This window comes from Silurus aristotelis (assembly GCF_946808225.1).
Source record: "Silurus aristotelis genome assembly, chromosome: 14".
Taxonomy (NCBI): domain Eukaryota; kingdom Metazoa; phylum Chordata; class Actinopteri; order Siluriformes; family Siluridae; genus Silurus; species Silurus aristotelis.
In genome coordinates this window covers 8,904,975-8,930,457 of record NC_139587.1, presented here as the reverse complement: position 1 = coordinate 8,930,457, position 25,483 = coordinate 8,904,975, and the positions used below count along the sequence as shown (strand labels likewise).

General features: G+C 39.0%; 1 protein-coding gene across 1 annotated transcript in view; it reads right to left on the bottom strand.

Moving 5' to 3' along the window:
* Positions 1-9,080: 9,080 nt before the first annotated feature.
* Positions 9,081-25,483, bottom strand: part of abcb7 (ATP-binding cassette, sub-family B (MDR/TAP), member 7) — a 36,413-nt gene continuing 20,010 nt past the window's right edge. Inside the window, exons 8-16 of the mRNA XM_083560283.1 lie at positions 25,187-25,274; positions 23,532-23,706; positions 22,569-22,726; positions 21,459-21,622; positions 21,235-21,364; positions 19,756-19,927; positions 18,392-18,495; positions 17,520-17,627; positions 9,081-10,318 (exon numbers count right to left, since the gene is read on the bottom strand). Of these exons, the coding sequence (XP_083416409.1) occupies positions 10,097-10,318; positions 17,520-17,627; positions 18,392-18,495; positions 19,756-19,927; positions 21,235-21,364; positions 21,459-21,622; positions 22,569-22,726; positions 23,532-23,706; positions 25,187-25,274 (1,321 nt within the window). The 3' untranslated portion in view covers positions 9,081-10,096. The remainder of the gene's footprint in view (positions 10,319-17,519; positions 17,628-18,391; positions 18,496-19,755; positions 19,928-21,234; positions 21,365-21,458; positions 21,623-22,568; positions 22,727-23,531; positions 23,707-25,186; positions 25,275-25,483) is intronic.

Genomic DNA, 25,483 nt, shown 5'->3' with positions numbered 1-25,483 from the left:
TACTATAGCAAACAACAATTGCCACTTTATAATATTTGTTCATTCATTTAAGAATATTCAGGAAAGTTTGCTAGACATGCATTCAGAATCTGCCAGTAAGTACCACAGTGCTGCAGATAAAGATTAAATGGAATTCTTTATCAAGCATTCATTATAATACCCATATGATTTGCTGTTGAACGGTCATTTAATAATGACGAAAAACATGAACATTGAATGTATTTTTGGGATTTAATTATATGTTCATTCTTTGGAGACTCAGCGCTGAGAGATGCAGCTCTTTGTACAGCTCATATGTAGCTGCAACTTTATCAATAACAATGTGTTTCGTTTGTGAATTTTTGACAGAAACATGATGGTATTCTGGTTGTAATTTTAGTATTTTGGTTTGGATACTGCAACAAAACCACTAATAATAAATTATCATTCAACATTCAATCATAGTTACTGGTCGTTATTCCTAGAATCACTTACATTTATGAAGGGATGATTACACTTTTTGTGAAGTACTATGATATTTGAATATGAGCTCTGACACCAAGACTGTGGAACCAAAGTTAGATTTTTTTCTATATTTAAATAAAAGGACAAAATTATGCACCTTTCAAATTGCTTGCATTCTTTCACAAGCTCTCATGCCCTTAGTAAGTATGAAATATAAAACTATTAAACTATAAAATAAAAAAATCTCCCACTCACATGATTTCTGTGTTGTTTTCTGTGGGATTAGAGTCCTGGTGCAAAACGAAATGCCCTGTGAACCTTTTTGGCAAGTGTTCTTTTACAACAACAGCAAAAAAAAAAAGAATAAATCACTGAACTGACTATGTGTATCTGCATTTTGATTTTATTTTATTTTTTTATAGAACTTATTATTTTTCATTCCATTAACAATGTAATCATTTACACCGACCAGTAGAAGGGTCAGGATTGTGTCGCTAATCAGAAAGCAGATGTGCCATTTTTTATAATTTGGATAGAGAATTGCCCTGACTTGATATCTAGTGTATATTCAGCTTGTCAAAAGCCAACATGAGTCACACTGAGCCTGGTTCAGGCTATATGCAGTGACAGAGATAGATACTCGGATAAACATTGAATACAGCTGTACATACTGTTTCTTGGTAGGATATGATTATGCTTGCAGTGACAGTTTCAGTAGTTGGTTCAGGGCCCTGTCTCTATCTGCACAGAATTGTTTACAAAATTAAATTACTGTATTGTCTGATTTAACATAATATACTTTAAAGAGAAAAGTATTGGGACACCTGATTTTTCCAGTCAAATGTGGTTCTTGACTAAACTGCTACCACAAAATTTGAAGCATACAACTATATATGCTGAGGTAGCAATAAATGTTCTGTTTTTTGAAAACTAATAGACCAAAACCATTCAAGCATGAGAATGCCTCTGTGCACAAAGCCAGCTCTATGAAGATTCAAATGGGCTGCAGTGAAAGATCTTGAGTTCAACCCTACTGAACACTGCTCCTGCTAGCCAGGCCTCTTCACCCTGCATCACTATCTGACTTTACTAAAGCCCTTGTGGCTGAACGAGCACAAATCTCCACAAGCACACTCTAAAATCTACTGGAACATCTTTCCAGAAGAATGATGGTTAATACAACAGCAAATAAAGACTACATTTGGAATTGGATGGTCAAAAAAGCATATATGAATCTTACATTCCCATATGGTCCATCACATGTCCAGCGCTATGTAATTATTTTTAGAAATAACCTGTTTTTATTACTAAATGTGATCGAATTGACATAACACACCTTTTAAAACTAGATTGAATGATATTTCATATAAAAAAATAAAAGTCAAAGTTGCTTTCCTAAACGCTCAGCATGGCGACGTGTACTCCGCTTACTTCCAGAATGATAAAAGACATCTCGGTGTGATTAAACAGATTTATACAGAACTGTGAACTACAATCTTAAAACTTATCAACCTTATCTGTCCAGTTACAGTACAGATTTGTTTAATACCAGATTAATTATAACTAAAGAATGAAACCTGTTCTCATATCTACAGAATATTGCCTGTCTCGCCTTTAAGATAACCGTTTCAAAGGTCTTGTATGCATCAGCAGTAGATCTCCTACTGCCCTGTCTCATCCTACACCTCCTTCCCCTACTCCCCCCTCAGTCCTGACACACACAAATACACTCACACTTGGCCTTATTAGTGCCTTTTGTGTGATTTTCTGCCTACGTTGAAACATTATGCCGGCAAACGGTGAAAAGAAAAGTCCTCATTATGTTCTGAACTCTTGAATCTTTGCAGGCGCATTTCATGTTGGACACGGATATCTGTGGCTGGTACAGTTCATTTGCCCTTCTGTCAAAAAAAAAAAAAAACAGCTACATTTGCAAATTTTGCCTCACACAAATGATTCTCTCGGTACAGAGCTTACTGAGAAACAACCATGGTGATTAGAGAAATGTGTCCTTTTTCAATATACATGATATTATTTAGAGTAAAAAAAAAAAAACAACAATGTGATTTCCATGCATCTCACTTAGCTCACCTTTAACTAAAAATGTTTCCTGGATTATTAAAGGAAAAAGAAAAGATTGTTTACATTTCAAGTGATTTGCTAAAAAAAAAAAAACAAAAAAAAAAATAAATTGGACGATCAGACATTTAAGGCACCAGCGTCTGGTTAACAGGAGGAAGAAACTACATTAAAAATATGTTTTTAGTGTTCACCCTGATTATTTACAGGAATATCCTTGAGTCTAAATCAAGACTCTCTGTATTTATTTATTTTCTACATAATTCTTTGTATGTAATTCTCTCAAATGAATCAAATTGACACAGTCGCAGCCTCTGCAGTAAGCTGACTCAATTTAGTTATTGAGATAAATGGCATACAGTGTGGAAAAGCTTATATCATGTATTTTTAAAATGTTAAAAGGTTAAAATGGTCTAGGTTTCTAATAATATAACATACTAAAAGTAATATGTTATTAATTGAATGTTTGAGTTGCTTGACCAAAAATTAGTCGTTAAAAAAAAACATTTTCTTTAAGTAATATAACTTATTGTTGGCCTGTGTCATTCCTCCAAATATTGTACCGTGTTAAAAGCTGGTGACTTTAATTCTTTAGTTCTTTAATTACAGTGCCTTGCTTGAATATTTACCCCTCAGGAAATTTTCCACAATTTTTATGTTTTAATTATTAATGCGATTATGTGTTATGAATCTTCACAAAATAACCCCTAGTGCAATCATTTGCCATCAGAAATCACACAATTAAATGAATAGAGTTCACTTTTAACATGTGTAATTACAAGTGTGACGCGAACTTAATATAACACAGCTGCTTCTATGAAGATGCCAGAGGTTGTTAGAGAACAGACCACTCAGCAGGCGTTCAAGACAAGCTCAAAAACAAGTGAGAACCTGGCCAGCAGGATCCATGTCTGCTCTCCAGGACTGTTTTGAATGCACTGACTGGGACATGTTCAGGGAAGGTGCAACCAATGGCGATTTCATCAATTTGGAGGAGTACACGTCAACAGTGACCGGCTACATCGGCAAGTGCATTGATGACGTGACTATCTCCAAGACTATCACTACACGCTCCAAACAGAAGCCATGGATGACCGCCAAGGTGCGTGCGCTGCTAAAAACAAGAGACTCTGCCTTCAGAGCAGGGGACAAGACGGCCTTAAAAACAGCAAGGGCCAAACTGTCCCGTGCTATCAGAGAGGCAAAGCGCGCACACGGCAAGAGAATCCATGGCCACTTCCAGGACAGCGGAGACACCCGGCGCATGTGGCAGGGCATCCAGGCGATCACGAATTACAAGACCACATCACCTGCTTGTGACCGTGACACCTCCCTTCCATATGCGCTGAACGACTTCTACGCCCGGTTCGAGGTGCAGAACAACGTGGTGGCGAGGAAGACCATCCCTCCTCCCAGTGACCAGGTGCTCTGTCTAACCACAGCTGAAGTGAGGAAAACTCTATGCAGAGTTAACCCACGGAAGTCTGCTGGACCTGACAACATTCCTGGCAGAGTGCTCAGGGAATGTGCAGAACAACTAGCAGATGTCTTCACTGACATCTTCAACATCTCCCTGAGCAGCGCCACTGTTCCTACGTGCCTCAAGACGACGACCATCATTCCTGTGACGAAAAAGTCTTCTGTCTCCTGCCTCAATGACTATCGTCCCGTTGCACTCACACCCATCATGATAAAGTGCTTCAAGAGGCTCGTCATGAGGCACATAAAGACCCAGCTCCCACCCGCACTGGACCCCATGCAGTTTACGTATCGTCCAAACCGCTCCACGGACGATGCCATCTCCACAACCCTCCATCTGGCCCTCACCCATCTGGATAACGAGGACTCTTATGTAAGGATGCTGTTCATAGACTTTAGTTCAGCATTCAACACAATTATTCCTCAGCACCTGATCGAGAAGCTGAGCCTACTGGGCCTGAACACCTCCCTCTGCAACTGGATCCTGGACGTCCTGACTGAGAGACCTCAGTCAGTACGGATCGGGAACAGCATCTCCAGCACCACCACACTGAGCACTGGAGCCCCTCAGGGCTGTGTGCTCAGTCCAATGCTGTTCACTCTGCTGACTCACGACTGTGCACCAACGCACGCTCCTTAAGGAGAGGAATGTGGAAGGGAAAATGGTGGTAGATTTTGCTAAAAAGACGGAAATGGCAGTGGTGAACACATATTTTAAGAAGAAGGAGGATCATAGGGTGACGTATAAGAGTGGAGGAAGGTGCACACAGGTGGACTATATTCTACGCAGGAGATGCAACCTGAAAGAGATTGAAGACTGTAAGGTCTTGGTAGGGGACAGTGTATCTAGACAGTATCAGATGGTGGTCTGTAGGATGGTTTTGGAGGTAAAGAAGAAGAGGAGGATAGTGAAGACTGAAAGAAGTATAAGATGGTGGAAAAATTAAGGAGGAAGACTGTAGAGTGAGATTCAAGGAAGAGGTCAGACAGGGGCTCAGTGGTGGAGAAGTCAGTTGGACCAGATGACATACCGGTAGAAGTGTGGAGATGTTTAAGAGAGATGGTAGTGGAGTTTTTAACAAGATTGTTTAACAGGATTTTGGAAGGTGAGAGGACGCCTGAGGAATGGAGAAGGAGTGTGCTGGTACCAATCTTTAAGAATAAGGGAGATGTGCAGACCTGCAGTAACTACAGGGGAATTAAGTTCATCAGTCACACCATGAAGTTATGAGAAAGAGTAGTTGAAGCCAGGCTGAGAGAAGAAGTGACCATCTGTGAGCAGCAGTATGGTTTCATGCTGAGGAAGAGCACCACAGACGCATTATTTGCTTTGAAAATGTTGATTGGGAAGTATAGATACAGTCAGAAGGAGTTGCATTGTGTGTTTGTGGATGTGGCATGTTGTATGGTTTAGAGACAGTGGCATTGAGTAAAAGACAGGAGGTGGAGCTGGAGGTAGCAGAGTTGAAAATGGTGACATTCTCGTTGGGAGTGATGAGGATGGACAGGATTAAAAATGAGTTTATTAGAGGAACAGCACATGTAGGACGTTTTGGAGACAAGGTGAGGGAGGTGAGATTGAGATGGTTTGGACATGTGCAGAGAAGGGACATGGGGTATATAGGAAGAAGAATGCTGAGGATGGAGCCACCAGGAAGGAGAAAAAGAGGAAGACCAAGGAGGAGGTTTATGGATGTGGTGAGAAAAGACATCCAGGTAGCTGGTTTGAAAGAGTCAGATGTAGAGGACAGAGTAGTATGGAGACGGATGACCCGCTGTGGCGACTCCTAATGGGAGAAGCCGAAAGAAGAAGAAGGAGCAGCTTTATTGAACATATAAACAACTTGCGTAGTCCCATTAACGACTTTATCCCTATCTGGCTTGTGATAGATTCAAAGTCTGTCCTCTGAACAGTGTTTGGGAGGTGAGAAAACATCCGGGATGATATGCCAATCTATGATCACGGGGTACGATGTACATACTTATTTACATAGTCAATCATAGGGGCAAATTATCATAGCCAATTAACAAGTTTTTTGGAGGTGGGAGACCTCCCAAGACCCAGGAAACTGTCAAATTACAAAACTCTTTGCTGCATTCAAAAAGCCACACCAAAGTGGTCCATTTGCTCAGTCAATGCCAAGGCCTTAATCCAAATCCAAATCCAATCAGATCGTTTATTTTGTTCTTTTGCAAATTTTGAATTTTTGAAGATTTGATGCATGCTTGTGTGTGTCTTGCACTTCTGTCTGGTCATTCTGCCATAAAGTCCAGAGCAGTGGAGTGTTTCACTGATGGTTGATCTTTTGCCAATTTCTTCAATCTTTACATATGATCTCTCAAATACAACTAGATTGACTATCAGGTTCTGTGTCTCTTACCAAGGCCCCTTTCCCCATAGGCAGAATCACAGTGAAAAATGGTCCAGAGAAATGGAATGTACATGAGATACTTTTCATATATGTGCGCAAATAAAAGTAATCACAAATCCGAGTTTGGCTTTGTCTCAATTGGGTCTAAAGCATTGAATTATATGTTTAAAAAAATGATGAAAATGAAAATGAAATAAAAAATAAAAGAAAAAATTGCACTTTGTTACACTGTGCAAAAATTTATAGTAAAATACAGTTAATTTTTTTAATTCTATTGTAACATGGGGAGAGGTTCAGAGGTGGTGGAGTGGAAGTAGTCATGCAAGATATAGTAGCTCCTGAGAAGTACTTATAAATAATAATAATAAAAAAATCCTAGCCCATAGAAGGAAGAGTAGAAAGCACAATTACAGAAATATTTCTAAAAATGTATTTATAGGATTCCAGCTATCCAGCATATGGTTGCACCATACATGGTGTACAGGGCTAAACAGATATCACGTAACACACCATATGGGAACAGTGAATAGCAGCAGCAAGCAGACAGGCGGGTATAAGCTTCAAATAAAATACAAAAATAAGAAGAATACACATAAGAGCTTGGTTTAAAACAAAGGAGGCTTGTGCTTGCTGCTTGAATGACAGGAGAGGGAGTAAAGCTACTCAAGCATGGTAGCATAAGTGAGAGAGGATAGGCTTGATAAAAACGAATCAGTGCTTGGTCTCTGGAATGTAGGTTTGTGAGAAGGAAAATGATGATACTTTTATTGCCTGATACCTCATTAACAAGCTCTATATATTAATTAAAGGGTTCTGTTACAGCCCATCCCACATATTAGGGTCAGAAGGCACCAGGTGTGTAAACAGCATTTAGTTTTAGACATGTAACAGCTAATATGAGTAAAATCATCCCAAGAAATACTTTCCCTTTTGAAAATTAAAAAAAATTAATAATAATCATCTGCATTATTGTGTAATCATTACTTGAATTTCTAATAATGGGTTTTGATTATATAAAAAAATACATGCCTATCATCAGCCAGTTGGGGGTTGAGGAAACATTTTACCACTGAGCTACAATCATGAAATGGTCTTTTTTTTTTTTATTGTTGTACACAATATGGCCAAAAGTGGACACTTGACCTTCATACCTATATGTGCTTGTTGAATATCAATTCCGGACCTCATCCACCTTTGGTGTTTGGTTGTTGGCTTTATGCATGTCACATGAGTTCCATTCCAAGCATGGCAAACCGTGTCTTCATGGAGCTCGCTTTGTGCACCAGGGTACTGTTATGCTGGAACAGGTTTCCTATACAATTGTGTGCTTCCAAATTTGTGGTAGCAGCTGGGAAAATAGCCACATTTTCCCCCTATATATAGTATATTTTGCTAAGAACTGGCCTCTTCAATGCCATTTGCAAGGTTGTTGGGGTCCCACAGAATGATACGTGTCGTTATATAATAAATTGTTTGTTGCATTATGAGTTCATTCTTTTTCTTTTTCGTTGTTTGTTGAAGTCAGTTCTCTATGGAATGCAATTATACATGTTTTTGCAATTAGCTTCTGGTGATGTAGTTGAAGATAAAAAAAACTTCTCTTTCGGCTTCTCCTGTTAGGGGTCGCTACAGCGGATCCTCCTCCGCATGTTTGATTTGGCACGTTTTTATGCTGGATGCCCTTCCTAACGCAACCCTCCCCAATTTATCCAGGCTTGGGACCGGCACTGAAAGTGGCTGGGGTTGGTTCCCTGACCGGGGACCGAACCCGGGCCGCAACGGTGAGAGCACCGCATCCTAACCACTAGACCACCAGGGAACCTTAAGTTTAAGATAATCCACATAAATTAATTTTAAAAACCAACTAAACTAAAATAAGTTATAATTAACTGTAAAACCAGCCAAAACATTACAACCATTTGTATAATATTGTATAGGCCCTCCTTGTACCTCCTAAGGTTGTTTTTATCCTGATGGTGTCTCACCCATGCAAAACAATGCACCTGCACTTGACAATACAAATTATGTAAAAGAAACATGATTCATCAGACCAGTCCACCTATTTCTATTGGTCCATGATCCACCTCTGATGCTCAGATGTTCACTGCAGGTACTTCAGTAATAGGGACTCCAGTCGGCAGCTACATATCCCCATATAAAGCAAGCAGTGATGCCATGTGCGTTTCCCTTTATAACCAGCATGAATTCTGCAGCAATCTGTGCTTCAGGTGCTTATAACCCCGTTTCCAGTTGTCCTTCCTTCGAGCACTTTTAGCAGGTACTAACCGGTTGAAGGCCCGTCTTTTGCCCTCGTCAATGACATTCTGCTTGCCCATTTTTCTTTTCTCCAACACATCAACTTCAATGTCCGGCTGATCTACGTAACCATTATCAGAACCTTAATTTCATCAATGCTTGTTCAAAGGAGTTTCACTTCCAAATGCAATGAAATGTTAGATCTATCATTTCATCCTTTATGGAATCCAATGAAGATAATTGCAGTATCTGTGCCCCATAAACATATGGATTCCTGAACATTTGCACAATTAGATTTCGCAACGAACATCTGGTCTAATATAATTTTGCTCCACACCTACACACAAGCCAACAGCTTCCAAATAAGACCTTCAACAACATTCAGACATCAATCATAAACAAGAGTGACACATTCATCATAGCAAAACAATTAGCACGAGCGCACACGGCTGAAATTTACATAATTATTTGGGTTTTTATTTGCAATGCAACAGTTGCCTTCGCTCCTGCTGTTAATGACCAGAAATCCGACGTCTCATTATGACAGGACAACTCTGGTAAATGTTTTTCAAAGAGTTTTCACCTTACACTGTAAATAACTTTCCGATTTCACTATACTTAAATTAGCACGTCGGTTTTTATCAAAATAACTGTGTATATTAACACGTCTGAATGTCATTCAATTCAAAGAGTCTTTGTGCATGACTATAAAGTCGCCCACACCAGAAAGCTGATTTAGAGTTAAATTACATATTTATTGCGATTTGACAATATTTCCAGTCAATATATCTGGGCAGAAGGAAAGAAAAGTCCCAAATAAATAGTTATTATGCTGAATATCGCTCTCAACGAGCAAATCAAACCTGGGGTCAATTCTGTTGTCGATGTGTGATGAGGAATGTGAAAATCATTATGTCCTCTTAAATAACCTATCAACTTGTACGAAAATGATATTTCGAAACGCTGTTAAATATTACTCGTATAAATGAATAGTGGTTGAAACGTCTGATATTAACAAGACTCTCAACTGTATATTCAAGAGGAAAAATATGAAGTGTCCCTGTTTCTTCCAGTCAATTTTTCACTTTAAAAAAAATCAGACACGCATGTGTATCTGTACAATGAGATAGCGCTCTCTTGTACAAACCCATAGCAGGGTATATTCATATGTACACATCAATGATAAAAAGGCTTTTCTACATGGAGAAAATGAATTAAAAAAATTTTAAACACCTATAGAATGTGTTAAGTGTAAAGCATGAACAGTGTGCATGGAAACTACAGAAGACCAAACCAAGCCAGGAGACCTGCTGAACCTACAGAGTCTATCAACAACTGCTCGGTTCAGGCTAAACTCAGACACGTGATAAGAGGAAGTCTGTCACAGGTATGACTGTATGTGCACACAGGTTCCCTCCTCTATATCTGACTCTACACAACAAAAAAAACAACAACTTGTGTGTGTCTCAGCAGGAGCAGTTGCCGCAGCCCTTGACGCTGTTGAGGATCTCCTCCTGCAGCTTCCTGCGCTCCTCCTCCTTCTGCGAGACTCTGTCAGCTGAAGCAGGCTGCGTCTCGTCTCCGTTGTTGTTTAGCGCTTTGCTGTTCTGTGTGTTCCAGAGATCGGCGTACAGGCTGCCCGGGGTGCTCAGGAGTGTGTGGTGACTGCCTTGTTCTGCCACCTTGCCCTGCAGCATCATGGGAAACAAGAGAGAATGGAGGTGAGACGAAGAGGGTGAGAGGAGAAAGAGAATCAGGCACATGGCACAGAAAGAAAGAGAAGTAGAGGGATAGAAAAGGTGAGAAAACAAGCGTTGACAGAAGGCATGATGAAGAACAAAGAGAGCGAAAGAAGAGAGGGCATAGGAGGAAGCAGGAGAGAGAGAAATTAGGGGGGGGGGCATAAGACAAAGAGAAGGAGGTATTAAAGCAGAGGAGGTGATAAAGGAGGAAATTGGAGAGAGGGCATGAGTGCATATGAGACAGACAGACAGAGACAGAGAGAGAAGGAGAAGAGATTGGGAGGCAGCAATGAGTGGGGGGTGGGTGAAGTGGGTGCGCAGAGAGAGAGAGAGAGAGAGAGAGAGAGAGAGAGAGAGAGAGAGAGAGAGAGAGAGAGAGAGAGAGAGAGAGAGAGAGAGAGAGAGAGAGAGAGAGAGAGAGAGAGAGAGAGAGAGACCTCACAATTAAACTTCCACAGAGCAGTCGAGGTTAATGACAATTTACAGTATCTATTTTTTGCCACAACTGTCGTGACAGTAGCCTCCTCTTCTGCAATCTAGAGCGCTCTGTTCCTCATACTGTTCTGTGGAATAAGTAAACAAAAGCTGCTCGCTCGCTCTCTTGCGCGCACACACACTCATACAAAATCTGGCAGGTCAGACAGGCTTTGCCTTGGGAGCGCTTGAAGAGCCCGCATGAGTGTATTACAGTGCTGCTCGCCTGTGCATTATCGACTGTCTTAAATGGATGTGATTCTGAAGCAAATGAGAGCACTGAGATGAGGGGCAATGGCAGATGAGCCAAAGAAAGAGGGCGTATGAGAGAAAGAAGACACAGACGAGAAAACATGTAGCGGCCCTGAGCAGGCTCACACAGGCTGTGTGTGGGCGCGCTCGCAGCACCAGGCCCTAAAGGACTGCCAGCAACAAAGAGAAAAAAAATAAAAAGAATGGGAACATAAAATAATATATTAAATTAGTTCATACAATTGCAGACGAATGTCAAACTACTACGCCACCAATGTGCTGGCTGTATTTTTAGGCACGGCCAATTTGAAGTGCCATCTTTTCAGGAAACACCATAATTTACAGCAAAACCATCTCCGGCTGCACACAGTGTGAAGACGAACTATGACCTCCAAAAGTCAAGAGGCACAACCTCTGACCTTTGTCTCGATGCCTCCCCTATTCCCTAGGCTGAAAGGTCCTCACCCTTGAGAGATGCATGGAGGTGTCGAAGCTAGAGCCAAGCATTAAGCACTACCACTCATTATTTTAATGAGCTCCAGCGCACCCCATCCTCCCTCTCCTCTTCTCCTGAGCACCAATGACGCCATTGAACAGCCAGTTGTGTTCGTGCGTCTTAAATTAAACAAGCAAAAAAAAAAAAAAAAAAAAAAAAAAAAAACCCTCTATTTTTATATGCCATATTTTCATAATCAGGAATACTGCCTTGATAAATTACTTGTCGAATAAAATCGTGATTTCAAGACTTCCTCCACTCGCTGAGCAAGACATTCACCATATTAAATCACCGTACATGTGCAAGTGCTGAAACTGCTCAAATGGAATGGTAGCGGCACTATGTTCCATCTCACAACATACACCATAGTGGAAAAAGATGATTAAGATGATTAATTCTAAACCTCAAAGACCTGTTAGTCTGCCTTTAAAATGTCTAACAGGTCTTTGAGGGTCAGAATTCTAGCTGATAGACAGGTGTTCAAATACTTATTTGCAGCTGTATCATACAAATAAATAGTTTAAAAATCATACATTGTGTTTTCGGGATTTTTGTTTTTAGATTATGTCTCTCACAGTGGACATGCACCTACGATGACAATTTCAGACCCCTTCATGATTTCTAAGTGGGAGAACTTGCAAAATAGCAGAGTGTTCAAATACTTATTTTCCTCACTGTGTATATACATATACAGTATATACATACATATATACACACACACACACACACACACACAACATTGTCAATCATAAGTGACATTTAGACACAGAATCCGAAGTGTAAATTTGTAAATAACATCTGTACATTCATTTAAACAATATATCTACTTCTGTATATAGTGCATTATTAAATAGTCTGTTTTGCTTATATTTTGTTATATTATGTCTGTACTTTCTCCTGCACTGGAAGTTCCTGTCGCCAAGTCAAATTCCTTGTGTGCATAAACATACTTGGTAATATAAGCTATTTCTGATTCTGACATTGAGTTTTGCCGGCGTTCGTTTATGCACAGCTATCTTAAGGTCCTGCCACAGCATTTCAATCAGTTTGAAGTGTGGACTTTGACTGGGCCTATGCAACACCTTGATTCTATTCTTTTTCATCCCTTCTGTTGTAGATTTGCTGCTGTGTATAGGATCACTAATAATCCTGCTGAGTCTGAAATATAACTGCTGGGTTTTGGCATTTTATCTGATCATTGCACGGTCTGACTTTGAGGTGAATTTGCTGGGACATCCACGCCTGGAAAGATTGGCAACTGTCTTGAATGTTTTCCACTTGTGAATAATGTTCCTCACTGCAGAAAGACTTTAAATTGATCAAAAATGGCCTTATAACCCTTCCCATAATTTTAGTGCAGCAACAAGGAACATTCTTTAAGATGATTGCTGATGTTTTTACTTCTTGGGGTAAACATGTATAATGTGTAATATATATTGTGTTGTTCATCTGAGGTTGTATTTACATAATTTTAAGACCTGCTAAGGACCAAATATACAGTGAGGAAAATAAGTATTTGAACACCCTGCTATTTTGCAAGTTCTCCCACTTAGAAATCATGGAGGGGTCTGAAATTGTCATCGTAGGTGCATGTCCACTGTGAGAGACATAATCTAAAAAAAAAAATCCAGAAATCACAATATATGATTTTGAAACTATTTATTTGTATGATACAGCTGCAAATAAGTATTTGAACACCTGTCTATCAGCTAGAATTCTGACCCTCAAAGACCTGTTAGTCTGCCTTTAAAATGTCCACCTCCACTACATTTATTATCCTAAATTAGATGCACCTGTTTGAGGTCGTTAGCTGCATAAAGACACCTGTCCACCCCATACAATCAGTAAGAATCCAACTACCAACATGGCCAAGACCAAAGAGCTGTCCAAAGACACTAGAGACAAAATTGTACACCTCCACAAGGCTGGAAAGGGCTACGGGGAAATTGCCAAGCAGCTTGGTGAAAAAAGGTCCACTGTTGGAGCAATCATTAGAAAATGGAAGAAGCTAAACATGACTGTCAATCTCCCTCAGACTGGGGCTCCATGCAAGATCTCACCTCGTGGGGTCTCAATGATCCTAAGGAAGGTGAGAAATCAGCCCAGAACTACATGGGAGGAGCTGGTCAATGACCTGAAAAGAGCTGGGACCACCGTTTCCAAGGTTACTGTTGGTAATACACTAAGACGTCATGGTTTGAAATCATGCATGGCACGGAAGGTTCCCCTGCTTAAACCAGCACGTCCAGGCACGTCTTAAGTTTGCCAATGACCATTTGAATGATCCAGAGGAGTCATTGGAGAAAGTCATGTGGTCAGATGAGACCAAAATAGAACATTTGGGTCATAATTCCACTAAACGTGTTTGGAGGAAGAAGAATGATGAGTACCATCCCAAGAACACCATCCCTACTGTGAAGCATGGGGGTGGTAGCATCATGCTTTGGGGGTGTTTTTCTGCACATTGGACAGGGCGACTGCACTGTATTAAGGAGAGGATGACCGGAGCCATGTATAGCGAGATTTTTGGGAACAACCTCCTTCCCTCAGTTAGAGCATTTAAGATGGGTCGAGGCTGGGTCTTCCAACATGACAATGACCCGAAGCACACAGCCAGGATAACCAAGGAGTGGCTCTGTGAGAAGCATATCAAGGTTCTGGCATGGCTTAGCCAGTCTCCAGACCTAAACCCAATAGAGAATCTTTGGTGGGAGCTCAAACTCCATGTTTCTCAGCAACAGGCCAGAAACCTGACTGATCTAGAGAAGATCTGTGTGGAGAAGTGGGCCAAAATCCCTCCTGCAGTGTGTGCAAACCTGGTGAAAAACTACAGGAAACGTTTGACCTCTGTAATTGCAAACAAAGGCTCCTGTACCAAATATTAACATTGACTTTCTCAGGTGTTCAAATACTTATTTGCAGCTGTATCATACAAATAATCTAAAAAAAAAAATTCTGAAATCACAATGTATGATTTTTTTTAACTATTTATGTCTCTCACAGTGGAAATGCACCTACGATGACAATTTCAGACCCCTCCATGATTTCTAAGTGGAAGAACTTGCAAAATAGCAGGGTGTTCAAATACTTATTTTCCTCACTGTATATAATTTCCTGATATGTAAAACCAAAGAGGGGCTACTTTTATTGTTACATGACTGTTTATATAGAATTGTGTGATATCAATTGTTCTTTTATTTTGACAATGATTACGTGGTGGATGATTCAGATAAACTTTTGAAAAGAAAACTGATGTGGTAAAGTTTTAGGATTTTTCTTCTCAGGACTTGTCCTGTAGAAAGAACAAAACTGTTGCCATTTTCAACAAGGAAAGAGAATTTCTTTAACATGAGGAGATGCAATTTTTTAATCAAATAGGTGCGTTTAAAAAGAATAAACTATGTTTTTCTGCTGGGTGAACTACAGTTCAGATACAAACTTGATTCACCAACTTGATTCACCTGACCAAACCATTACTATTAGGGATGCACCGATTATTCGGCCACCGAAAATTTTCGGCCGAAAATGGCCCAAAGGTGCATTTTCGGTTTTCGGCCGAAAGACTTTGATCACCAAAAAAACACGGTTGAAACAGTTTGTTGTGATGACGCAAACAGAAACCGCTGCCTGCACGGGCATGTCTAAAACAACATGTCTGCGGTGTGGACGTATTTCAGTATATCTGAGAAAGACCCATGGATAGCAATTTGTAAAACATGTAATGCCGAAATTTCAATCGCTATGTTGAATATGAGAGGAACGCGGCACAGAAAAGCAAAACCCCTCCGAGCACGCGCACTCAGTCTGCGGTGGACGTTTTTGAAAAGGCAGGAAGTTTTCCAGTGATATTGTTGTATTGTATCTTTAAGCAGTTGCACTTGTTCTGAATGCACTTTGTTTTTATGAAAGAACATATTTAATTTTACAACCTTTCAGCAGGCCAGAGGGCCTGTACATTATTATTTAATGTACACATGAGTGCATTTAAGTTAAACATTTGGGACAACATTTTTATTTATTTTATCCTGTGCATTGTTGCAATGTGCTAAAAATAAATATTTTCATAATTTGTAATTGATTTATTCTTTGAAACTTTAATATTAATTTATGCAATTGGAATACCTTGATTTTAGTAAGTTTTGTACACAGTCATAGCCATAAATGCAATGGTAATAATAATTGGCATAATTTCTTTCGGTGTTCGGCCTTGCTTTCCTCCTTTTTCGGTTTTCGGTTTCGGCCAAGAATTTTCATTTCGGTGCATCCCTAATTACTATAAAATCACTATATTTTATAAACAGCAACAAAATGCTAAATTCTGATTAAAAGGTTGCGCTTAAATCCCAGCACGACCAAACTGCCACTGCTGAGCACCTTAAGCAAGGCCCTTAACCTTCTTCTGCTCAGTTGTATAAATTAGATAATGACAAGTGGCTTTGGACAAGGACATCTACCAAATGCACTATATAAGGAGCCAATAATAATAATAGTAGTCATTTATAATGATTTATTAACTTCTTTAAAGAGTCTTTAACAGAGCTAGATGAAATCATATGAATAAGTTCATGGAACGGTGGAGTTGGATTGTCAGATTTCGAATGCATTTACATTTGCGGCATTTAGCAGACACCCTTATCCAGAGCGACGTACAAAAGTGCTTTGTCTCTAGTGATAAATAAATCTACACTGGTACGCCAGATTACAAACTTAATATAAATATAACTTCAATTCCACAGAGCAGTTGATATCGTTAGTGTAATGACATCGCAATAAGCATGATTAAAAGTTATGAAATTATTTTAGAAATGCAATGTTTTTGTTTTGCACAATGTTAAATATTATAGACATCATATGTGGTAAAAACCAAGCAAACGTGCAATGTTTTAATGAGCTATTTTGCACTACCTAGCTATGTACATAAAATCCTGGTGAGGAAGATACACGTGCATGGACATGAGCACGTGCGGGAGGAGTTTTCTTTTGTTTATGTGATTTAGAATGGAACTGGATTGGCCAGATGTGTGTGGTGTGTATTGATGAATGATTGTATTTTTTTTCTTTTGTGAGTATCACCACTACCGTGTTGTATACCGTGTTTAATTGTTTGTCGTTCATTTTCGTACTGTTTCGTTTACCGTGAGTAGGGTAGAGTGTTGTGCACCGTTTTGCACTACAGTTTCTTATACCATTGTCCATATCGTTTGGAGTGTGGCACAATTTTTCATTGCACCAGCTTGCACTGTACCGATTTAGTCAGTCTGTTGGAAAATCTCTCTTTTTTTTTCGTTTGTTTGTTTTCTCTCAAATCTAAAATCCCATGTGGGGGATCTATCAGACAAATAAAACTCGAAAAAGTAAAATGTTGTTGGTTTTGTGTGTATAGTTTCTGTACCCACCAACACAAAAAAAACCTTCTTCGAGGTCAGCTTTGGTGAACAGAACACATGCGATTCATGCGGTCCTCCCTCTCTCTAGCAAACAAGCACAGGTTCCTATTCCTAGCACGATGCTCAAGGCCACCTCACCTATAAACTAGTTAAAATGAAAGGACGGAATTTGTCTGAGGTTGTGTCAAACTCTGAGGAGAATAGACAGGGATTTAACAAAAATACAAATAAATAAAGTGGCCCAGCTACATTTAATTATGTCTCAAAAACAAAGTGTAAGAATATGATCTGCAGTTAAGGTTCTGTGCCAGAAGGCTTTCTTCCAGTCAGCAGAAAACAGCAGCTGAACCACTCAGCAAAGCCCTCGACCAGGAAATGCTCACCTCTACACCTCTCTGTTTGGTTTGCTTCACTTTGTGTCACTTGGGAAGGCTGCAGTTAATTAGTCAGAGTTTGTGTGTGGCCTAGGAGTCAAACAGCTCTTATCTATGAGACTGAATTGAACACAATTATGAATTAATCTTGCATGTGATCTTACCTGATTCAACACAATAATCTCATCTGCATCCACAATGGTGGACAGCCGGTGGGCAATGAAGACAGATGTTCTGTCAGTTACCATTTCTTTCATGGAGCTCAGAATGTTCTAGAAATCAACAAAGTAAAACTCAATTAATTTCACAAATGTTCATCTCACACACACACACACACACCCCTACAGCGATTTTTCAACAAGAGCTTTTCCTGTTCATCTGCAATATCTTGCAACAATATGATTGACAGAATTTATATGAGGACTTCATTGTGACATGATACGTGGGGGGGAAATGGCTAAATAAAAAGCCTTCAAAAGCAAACATTGCCTGTGTCTGTAATAACCAATAAAGCCTCATCCTTATAAAGAAAAAAAAAGAAAAAACATGGAGCTATGCTTCCTTCTTGAATGTAAATATGAAAACTCCTCCAAGAGAAAATTAGCTGTGCTCTTTAAAACTTCATTGTCAGCTGTACGCAATAAATCGCTGTTCACCAGGATATCAGTAAAATAAGTAAAAAAAAAGAAATAAATAAAAACAGTTTACAGTTTACGTTGTTTATATCTTATGTATGTAATCACTATAAGAAAAAGTAAGCTGCTAATTGTAATTAACTAGATTTCTGACAAAATTGTCTTTCAAAAGTAATAAAAATGTGGAAAAAAAGCATTGCAAATTAACACTATCAGAGAAGGCAATAAAATGAGAGATAAAAATGTATAATTGGTTATTACTGTAGTTTATCCTTAGTTCCATTCATTTCATTCCATCTGCATGACAATATCTATGTTAGACTTTTCTACTGCTATTGTTAGTGCACTAGTAAGAGCTCCTGGGAATTGGATAGATATGTATATAAAAACAAATACTGAACCTCTTCAGTGATTGAGTCGAGGGAGGACGTTGCCTCGTCGTAAAGTAGGATAGGAGGGTTCTTCAGGATCGCCCTGGCGATAGCGACACGCTGTTTCTCGCCACCTATCAGCAGCCAGAAAGGTGCAAGGTCATTAACGAAGGCATTATGCAACGCATCATTATAAATATTTATAACGATACACAATGACTTAGTCAATGGCCCAATTGACACTATTCACATTTAATTATGCTAATTATTATCGACAACTGTAATTACTGCTGACAAGCAGCTTTTATTTCAGGAAGTAAAATGTCCTGACCTTGTATAATTGTGTGCTGGAGTGTTTGGGTCACTGTACTTTACATGCATAGTCACAGTGTTTCTCATTAAAATTGCATTAGCATATGGTATTAATAAAACATTTTTGCAAAATGAACACTATTTGCACGAGGCGAATAATGTCCCAAATCTATAATTCTCCAAGTGAATCAAATGAGTATGCCGATATAGTTTTTTTGACAGATTCCATTAATTACCACACGAATTGGTATCACTGATATCCTTGAAAGTTCCGTAAATGCAAATAATCACTTACAAAAGGTTACAGGAATCATTATGTACAGAGCTCCGCTCTGATGAACAGAGCATATCTTACAGTAAATAGTCAAGATAAAAATAGCCTATTAAGTTAAACAATATGAACAATCAGGGGTGGACAAGTCATTAGAAATTATTAGCTAGACACAGGGCAAGTACAAGCGTCCATTTTTAATAATGGTGAGCTAGTTATCTAGTTAAATGCATCAATACAAATTAAAAGACACATATGAATTTCTCTCATGATATGACTGTGTGAGAAAGCAGCCATATGACGGTTGTATAGTACTTTATTATTTACCTCCATCACTGTTCCACATACCAGTGTGTTACTAATTCTGAAAAGGTCGTATGTCAGTATCAAGTTATTATTGCTCGTTGTACAAATTGTTCCATCATTAATCAGATCACACCTGAGATGAGGATGCAAATTCTACCCCCTGCCGCACTACACACAAGTAGCTTGTGCAGTAGGTGGTGTTGAGATCTGCTGCTCTATCATGAAGTGCATTAAGGTTAAACAAACAAATTACAATTTATCATGCGACTGGCTGCTATAAACTAACCGCTTGGACAAAAACATCTGCTTAGGTGCCCAGCCTAGTGATTTATTCATCCATGAGTGACTGTACAGTTGCGTTCGCGTCAAACCAAAAGGTCATAATGATGCACATTAAGCAATTAAATAACAACACTAATGAATGACATAAGTGCTCTGTACCTTATCAGAACTTTTTGTGAATTGTTTATTAAAGAATGTTCACTTTACATCAGCAAAGTTATACCTGAGAGTTTCAAGCCTCGCTCTCCAACCTGCGTCTCGTATTTATGGGGCATTTTGAGGATGGCGTCATGGATACCGGCAAGCTTGGCTACTCTATACACTTCCTCTGGTGAGGCATTGATGTTACCGTACTGCAGATTGTAGTAGATGGTGTTGTGGAAGAGGACTGCATCCTTAAGCCCAAAAAGAGAAAAGTCATATGTTGGCATCAGTGTTTGTTGAGGCTAAACATATATTGTAATAATCTCTCAAAAGTTCTATTCCTAACAGATTGACATTAGGACTAAAAGTCCCAGGATCTTTATTGAGAGTCGTTTATTTTACTGAAACAAAAACAACAAGATCATCTCATATTATATTTCAGAAGTGCATTATTAAAATGTTTGTTCAGCATAAATTGTCATATGTATAGTGGTGTGAAAAAGTGTTATTAGTTATTAGGTTTAGGGGGCAAACACTTTCACACAGGGCCATGTAGTTTTGGATTTTGTTTTCCCTCAGTAAAAAAAACAATCATTTAAAAACTGCATGCTGTGTTTACTTGTGTTATCTTTAAAATAGTTTGATGATCTGAAACATTAAAGTGTGACAAACATGCAAAAAAATAAATCAGGAAAACACCAACACCTTTTTACACCACTGTATATCTGTATATCCACATTTATCAGATTTTTCGCTCTTTTTTTTAAGATATCGAAACAGTAATAATACATAACGCATAATAACGACTGTATGAGTCTCATAATGATTGATAACTATTTGCAGAGAACACTGAAGGTATTAAAATACCAAATTAGCTGAACATTATCATTACGACACGAGAGCATGTTATCAAGCCACAGAACATAAACAGTGTAGGATTACAGTATTATTAGCCCTTATTTACATATAAATGTCAAGAGAATTCAGCAGGTCTCCAGTAGCACATGTGAGGCTCACCAGTAAGAGTATAATCAAATCGCCATCTTCATGTTACACTTGCATTAATCCACTTGTGCTCTTAATTATCCACCCATGGTTTCAATCCTATATGCTTCAACAAATTGTCTGTGTTTGTGCATTGACTTCTTAAATAACATGCAGCTTGATTTCTATCTGCTGGTATTGCACGGTTTTCAAATAAGCTCCCCAGACATAATAAATTGTCACAGGTGCCACTACCCCCCCACCCCAATACTTGGTTACACCTCATCGCATTAATAACAGTGTCAATTCTGCCAGGATTTCACCAGTGTCTAGAGATGGCTCCTGTCAATTTGATCCCACTCTTAGAATTACTTGGTACACAAATCTTAGAGTATGGCCAACAACAGAGAATCTGGCATCATGTTGCATTTATATCAGGACTATGATTCCACACTGACTTGGATAAGTCTGTACAAGTACTTTACAAGTATAATAAAACCAAGTGAATGAATAAAATCTGCATTGCAGAATTACTTAAACTGTTTATAAAAAAAAAAAAAAAAAACTCATTTACCTGAGGGACCACACCAAGCGCTTTTCTTAGACTCTCCAGGCTGACATCTCGAATGTTCTGGCCTGCAATATAGATGTTACCTCGCTGGGGTTCATAGAAGCGAAACAGCAACCGTACGATTGTGCTCTTCCTATTAGAATACATTTCGCAGTTGTTATTAAAGAAACATTCGAAAACAGAATTTCCTGTAGGCTGTTGGTGAAGAACTAAAGTGATGCTTTTACCCGGAACCGCTCCCGCCAACAATGGCCACTTTTTTCCCAACAGGTACTTCGAAGGAAACCCCATTGAGGACCTTTTGTCCCTCCAGATACTCAAAGTAGACGTCCTCGAAGCGGATGGAGGCCTCCTGCGGGGTAACAAGCAGTGGGGGGGCCAGGTCTCTCTCCTGTGACACAAAAAAGCACATAATGAATGAGTTTATTGATTAGCAAAGTGAAAAAATAAATATAATGTTTGTCCAGTAGTGGGGGAAAACAAATAATTTGCCATTTTTTCAAATATTTAATTTACAATTAGAGCAATAAATTGTGTAAATTATTCTATAATAAAACACTAACCGTAAAAAAAAACTAACCATCCAACCAAACAAATAAGATAAAAATAAAAAAGGTGCGATGTAAAAAAATATTTGTTCCATCCTACCAAGTCCTACTAGCCCAGTTTTAAGCAATTTTTGCCATGTGATAATGCTGGCATGTGAATCGTGTATCATTAATTAAAAATTGTGCTTTTATTTTTGTTGTAAAGACATCTGTGGTGCCAAAATGCAAAAAAGTTTATGCAAAAAATACAATAATTCATGTTATTTGAGAAATCGAATGAGATCCTTTAATAATGGTTTGATGGGCTGGTCAGTCATGCAGCGAGGCATTGGGTGGGTGGGGGTATACGCATGCGCCACATTGCTGATCGCTTGGAACAAATAGACAGATTTTTTTGGAAATAATTATATGCTGCATGCAGAATTAGCCCAATGAAGAATGAGCTTCATCAACTTAAATATATTTCAACTTCTTCTAAAAATGTTGCAGGGATTATAATAAATTCTATAGTAAATGCTATGCAAATTCTTAAATCCACAGATCACAGAGCCAGGAATAAAAATATGGAACTACTGCTGAATGCCCTGGCATTTCGGGAGAGGCAGAACAATAAGGTCCTGATGAAGCTAGGGGATTGCAGTTATTAACGTGAGGGACAATTTAACATAATTTAAAGTGAATTGGCTCAATCAAGCAGACTACATTAATAAATCAAACAAAATAAATGCAAAAACAAATGCAGAGTTTGAGCAATGATATGTGGTGTGGAGATCATGGAAATCGGTCTACCTTAATCTTGGTGTCCACATTGAGTAGAGTAAAGAGTGTGTTCATGTCAATAAGAGCCTGTCTTGTCTCTCTGTACACTGTGCCCAGAAAGTTAAGGGGCATTGAGAGCTGAAAGAGAAGTCCGTTGACCATCACCAGATCTCCCACAGTCATGGTTCCTTTCAAAATCAACAAGATTAAATGAGCACGGTATGTGGAATATCAACAGAGTTGAAAGTATAAAACCAACATGATCAATAACACACTAAAAAGTCACCTTGTAGTCAACCAGCTCACAATAATATAAATACTTTATTCAGACTAAAACACGATTTTATTATGTGGTAACGGTTATAAAAAAAAAAGAAAAAAGAAAATAAAAATAAAAAAACACAACCTCCCCAGATTTTTTGTTAAAGGTGCAAACAAATGAGCCCCACAATAGAGCTTATGCATACCTTGAAATCTTAATAAAAACAATGCACACTATATGAAAAAAGACTTTGGACACCTGACCATAAGATTCGAATGCACTGTTTGAACATTATTCTCCACATTATGTCCCCATTTGCCATTATAATAAACCTCAACTCTTCTGGGAAGATGTTTAAAAGATTAGATGTTGAAGAGTGGTTTAGCCACAAGGGTGTTATTAAAGTCAAATGCTGATGTAGGGTAAGGAGTGAAGTCAACATTCCAATTCATCAATGTTCAGTAGGGTTGAGGTCAGAACTCTTCCTCATATAACCCATGTAAATCAAATCTTCACGGCGCTCACGCTGTGCATCATGCTGGGATAGGTTCAGTTCCCCTAAATCAAGTGAAGGAAATATGCATATTTAAAAAGACATCTTGCATCCAACTTCGTGGTTCCAATTTGAGGAAGAACCACGTACGGGTTGGATAAGTCAGGTGTCCAAATACTATTGTCCATACAGTGTACCTGAACATTCGTAAGGTTTAATATGCAGTAAGGATTTTCACCTGCCATTATGCCCTTGCTAGCAAGCACCATGACACCCGTGAGGCCGACAGTGAAGATTGCACTCTGTCCGAAGTTTAGCATGGCCAGGGTTAAGGTAGTCTTCAAAGACGAGGACTCATAGACTTTTAAAAAGTTGTCATATTTTTCTGCTTCATATTTCTCATTGTTGAAATACTAAAAGAGAAAAAAGAAAGGGAGAGAGAGCAAGAGAGAGAGAATAAGTCAGAACGTCATGAACAAGTACAAAAGGACACAAGACAGCTGGAGGGCTGGGTGCATAATGAAATTCACAGCTATTTGAGTACACGAGGACGAATGTCAAATAAACATACTCTCCATACTTAATTGCGTCTTCAAGTAGCCAAATTCACTTTTATCTACGTCGCTTGATAAAAGTCAACTCTCTGAGATTAGTTTCAAACAATAATACACTTGCTTTTCTACCTTAAAAAAAAATATGTCGAGGTGCTCGAGAACCAAACAGATTTATGAACAAAGCAGTAACCAGGTAACAAATGAATATATTTTAGCAGAGGCTTAAAGGCCACACAGTGAGGCTGTTGCAGTGAAGAAACAAAAAGCTAAATAAAAGAAAAAAAAGAAAAATAACGACTTCCCAGGCACTGGTGTTCAAAAATAGAACTGCATCACAGCTACATTAATTAGTTTCGAAACGTGACAAACAGAGGTGAGGCGATAAACGCGGCTTATTAAATGAATCAGTCTTATCAACAGAACTGCTGATGACATGATTACAAAAAGCAACGGTGCAAATGAACGAAATAGAGTCTCCAATACCGGCCCACGTTGACAGTGTTTTGAGACCCTTTTTGCAACATGCAGAGAGCGCTGCTTGGCTTCATTAGCGCACTAACACTGTGTGTGGCTGCCGCCACTGGCAACATGATCAAAAAAATAATAATCTACTGGACGGTAATGACAATCAGAATATTTCATTAGATCCCGACAAACTTAACAAGAACTTCCTGTGCCAATTAGCTCTGGGAGCGAAAGGTATCAAGGAGCAAGCAGAGGAGTTTCATAGCAATTTCTCTGCTGTCAGGAAATGTGTACAACAGGATAGAGGGAGACAAGTATGCAGAGAAGAGAAAAGTGTGTGTGTGTGTGTGTGTTTTGATGTTCTGCAGGAGCTTTTGCGAGTGTAGAACAGATTAGGAGTGGGTGGCGATCTAATTATGTATGCACGCTGGTTTACAGTGATACTAAATCCAGCTGCATTGACATCAGTGACTCGAAATAAAGACTTATACAAAATACATCTGCGCTTAACAACAAGGGCAGAAAAAAGCAAGCAGTAGAAAAGAAAAGCTGAAAGGGAGAAGAAAGTGGAGAGAGCTGACAAAGGAGCTAAAGGCATTAATCAAAACCATCAGTGAAAAATGTTAAAGACTATTGCAGTAAACAGACGAGAAAGGATTTCTAAAGAGAGTTAATATTCTCCTATCGTGCAAATTGGTTTATTTTGCACTCTGCATTTAAATCCCAAAAGCAGATTAACTTGATTTTTTTGTGTTGCGTATGTAAGCGCCGCCGAACTTAACAAGCTAATTAAACGGGACATAATTGCAAAAGAAATGTTCGTGCCAGGAAACGTGCTGGTGGCTCGTGGCCGGGATGACGAGGGGCGACTCACCTTTACAGTCTCGTAATTAAGGAGAGAGTCGATGGCTGCGTTGCCTGCTTCGTTATCTGCCTTGTTCATTGCTATCCTGAACTGGGTCCTGATCAAACATACACAGCATGTCAAGTAGAGGCAAGCATTTAGGCAAGCGCACGCACACGCACTTTATATATATATATATATATATACACACACACACATATATACACACATACATATATACACACACACGCGCGCACACATTTTAGTATATCTTCCTAAGGGACTATACTACAGAAATGAAACTTGGGTATAATTTCAGAATAGACA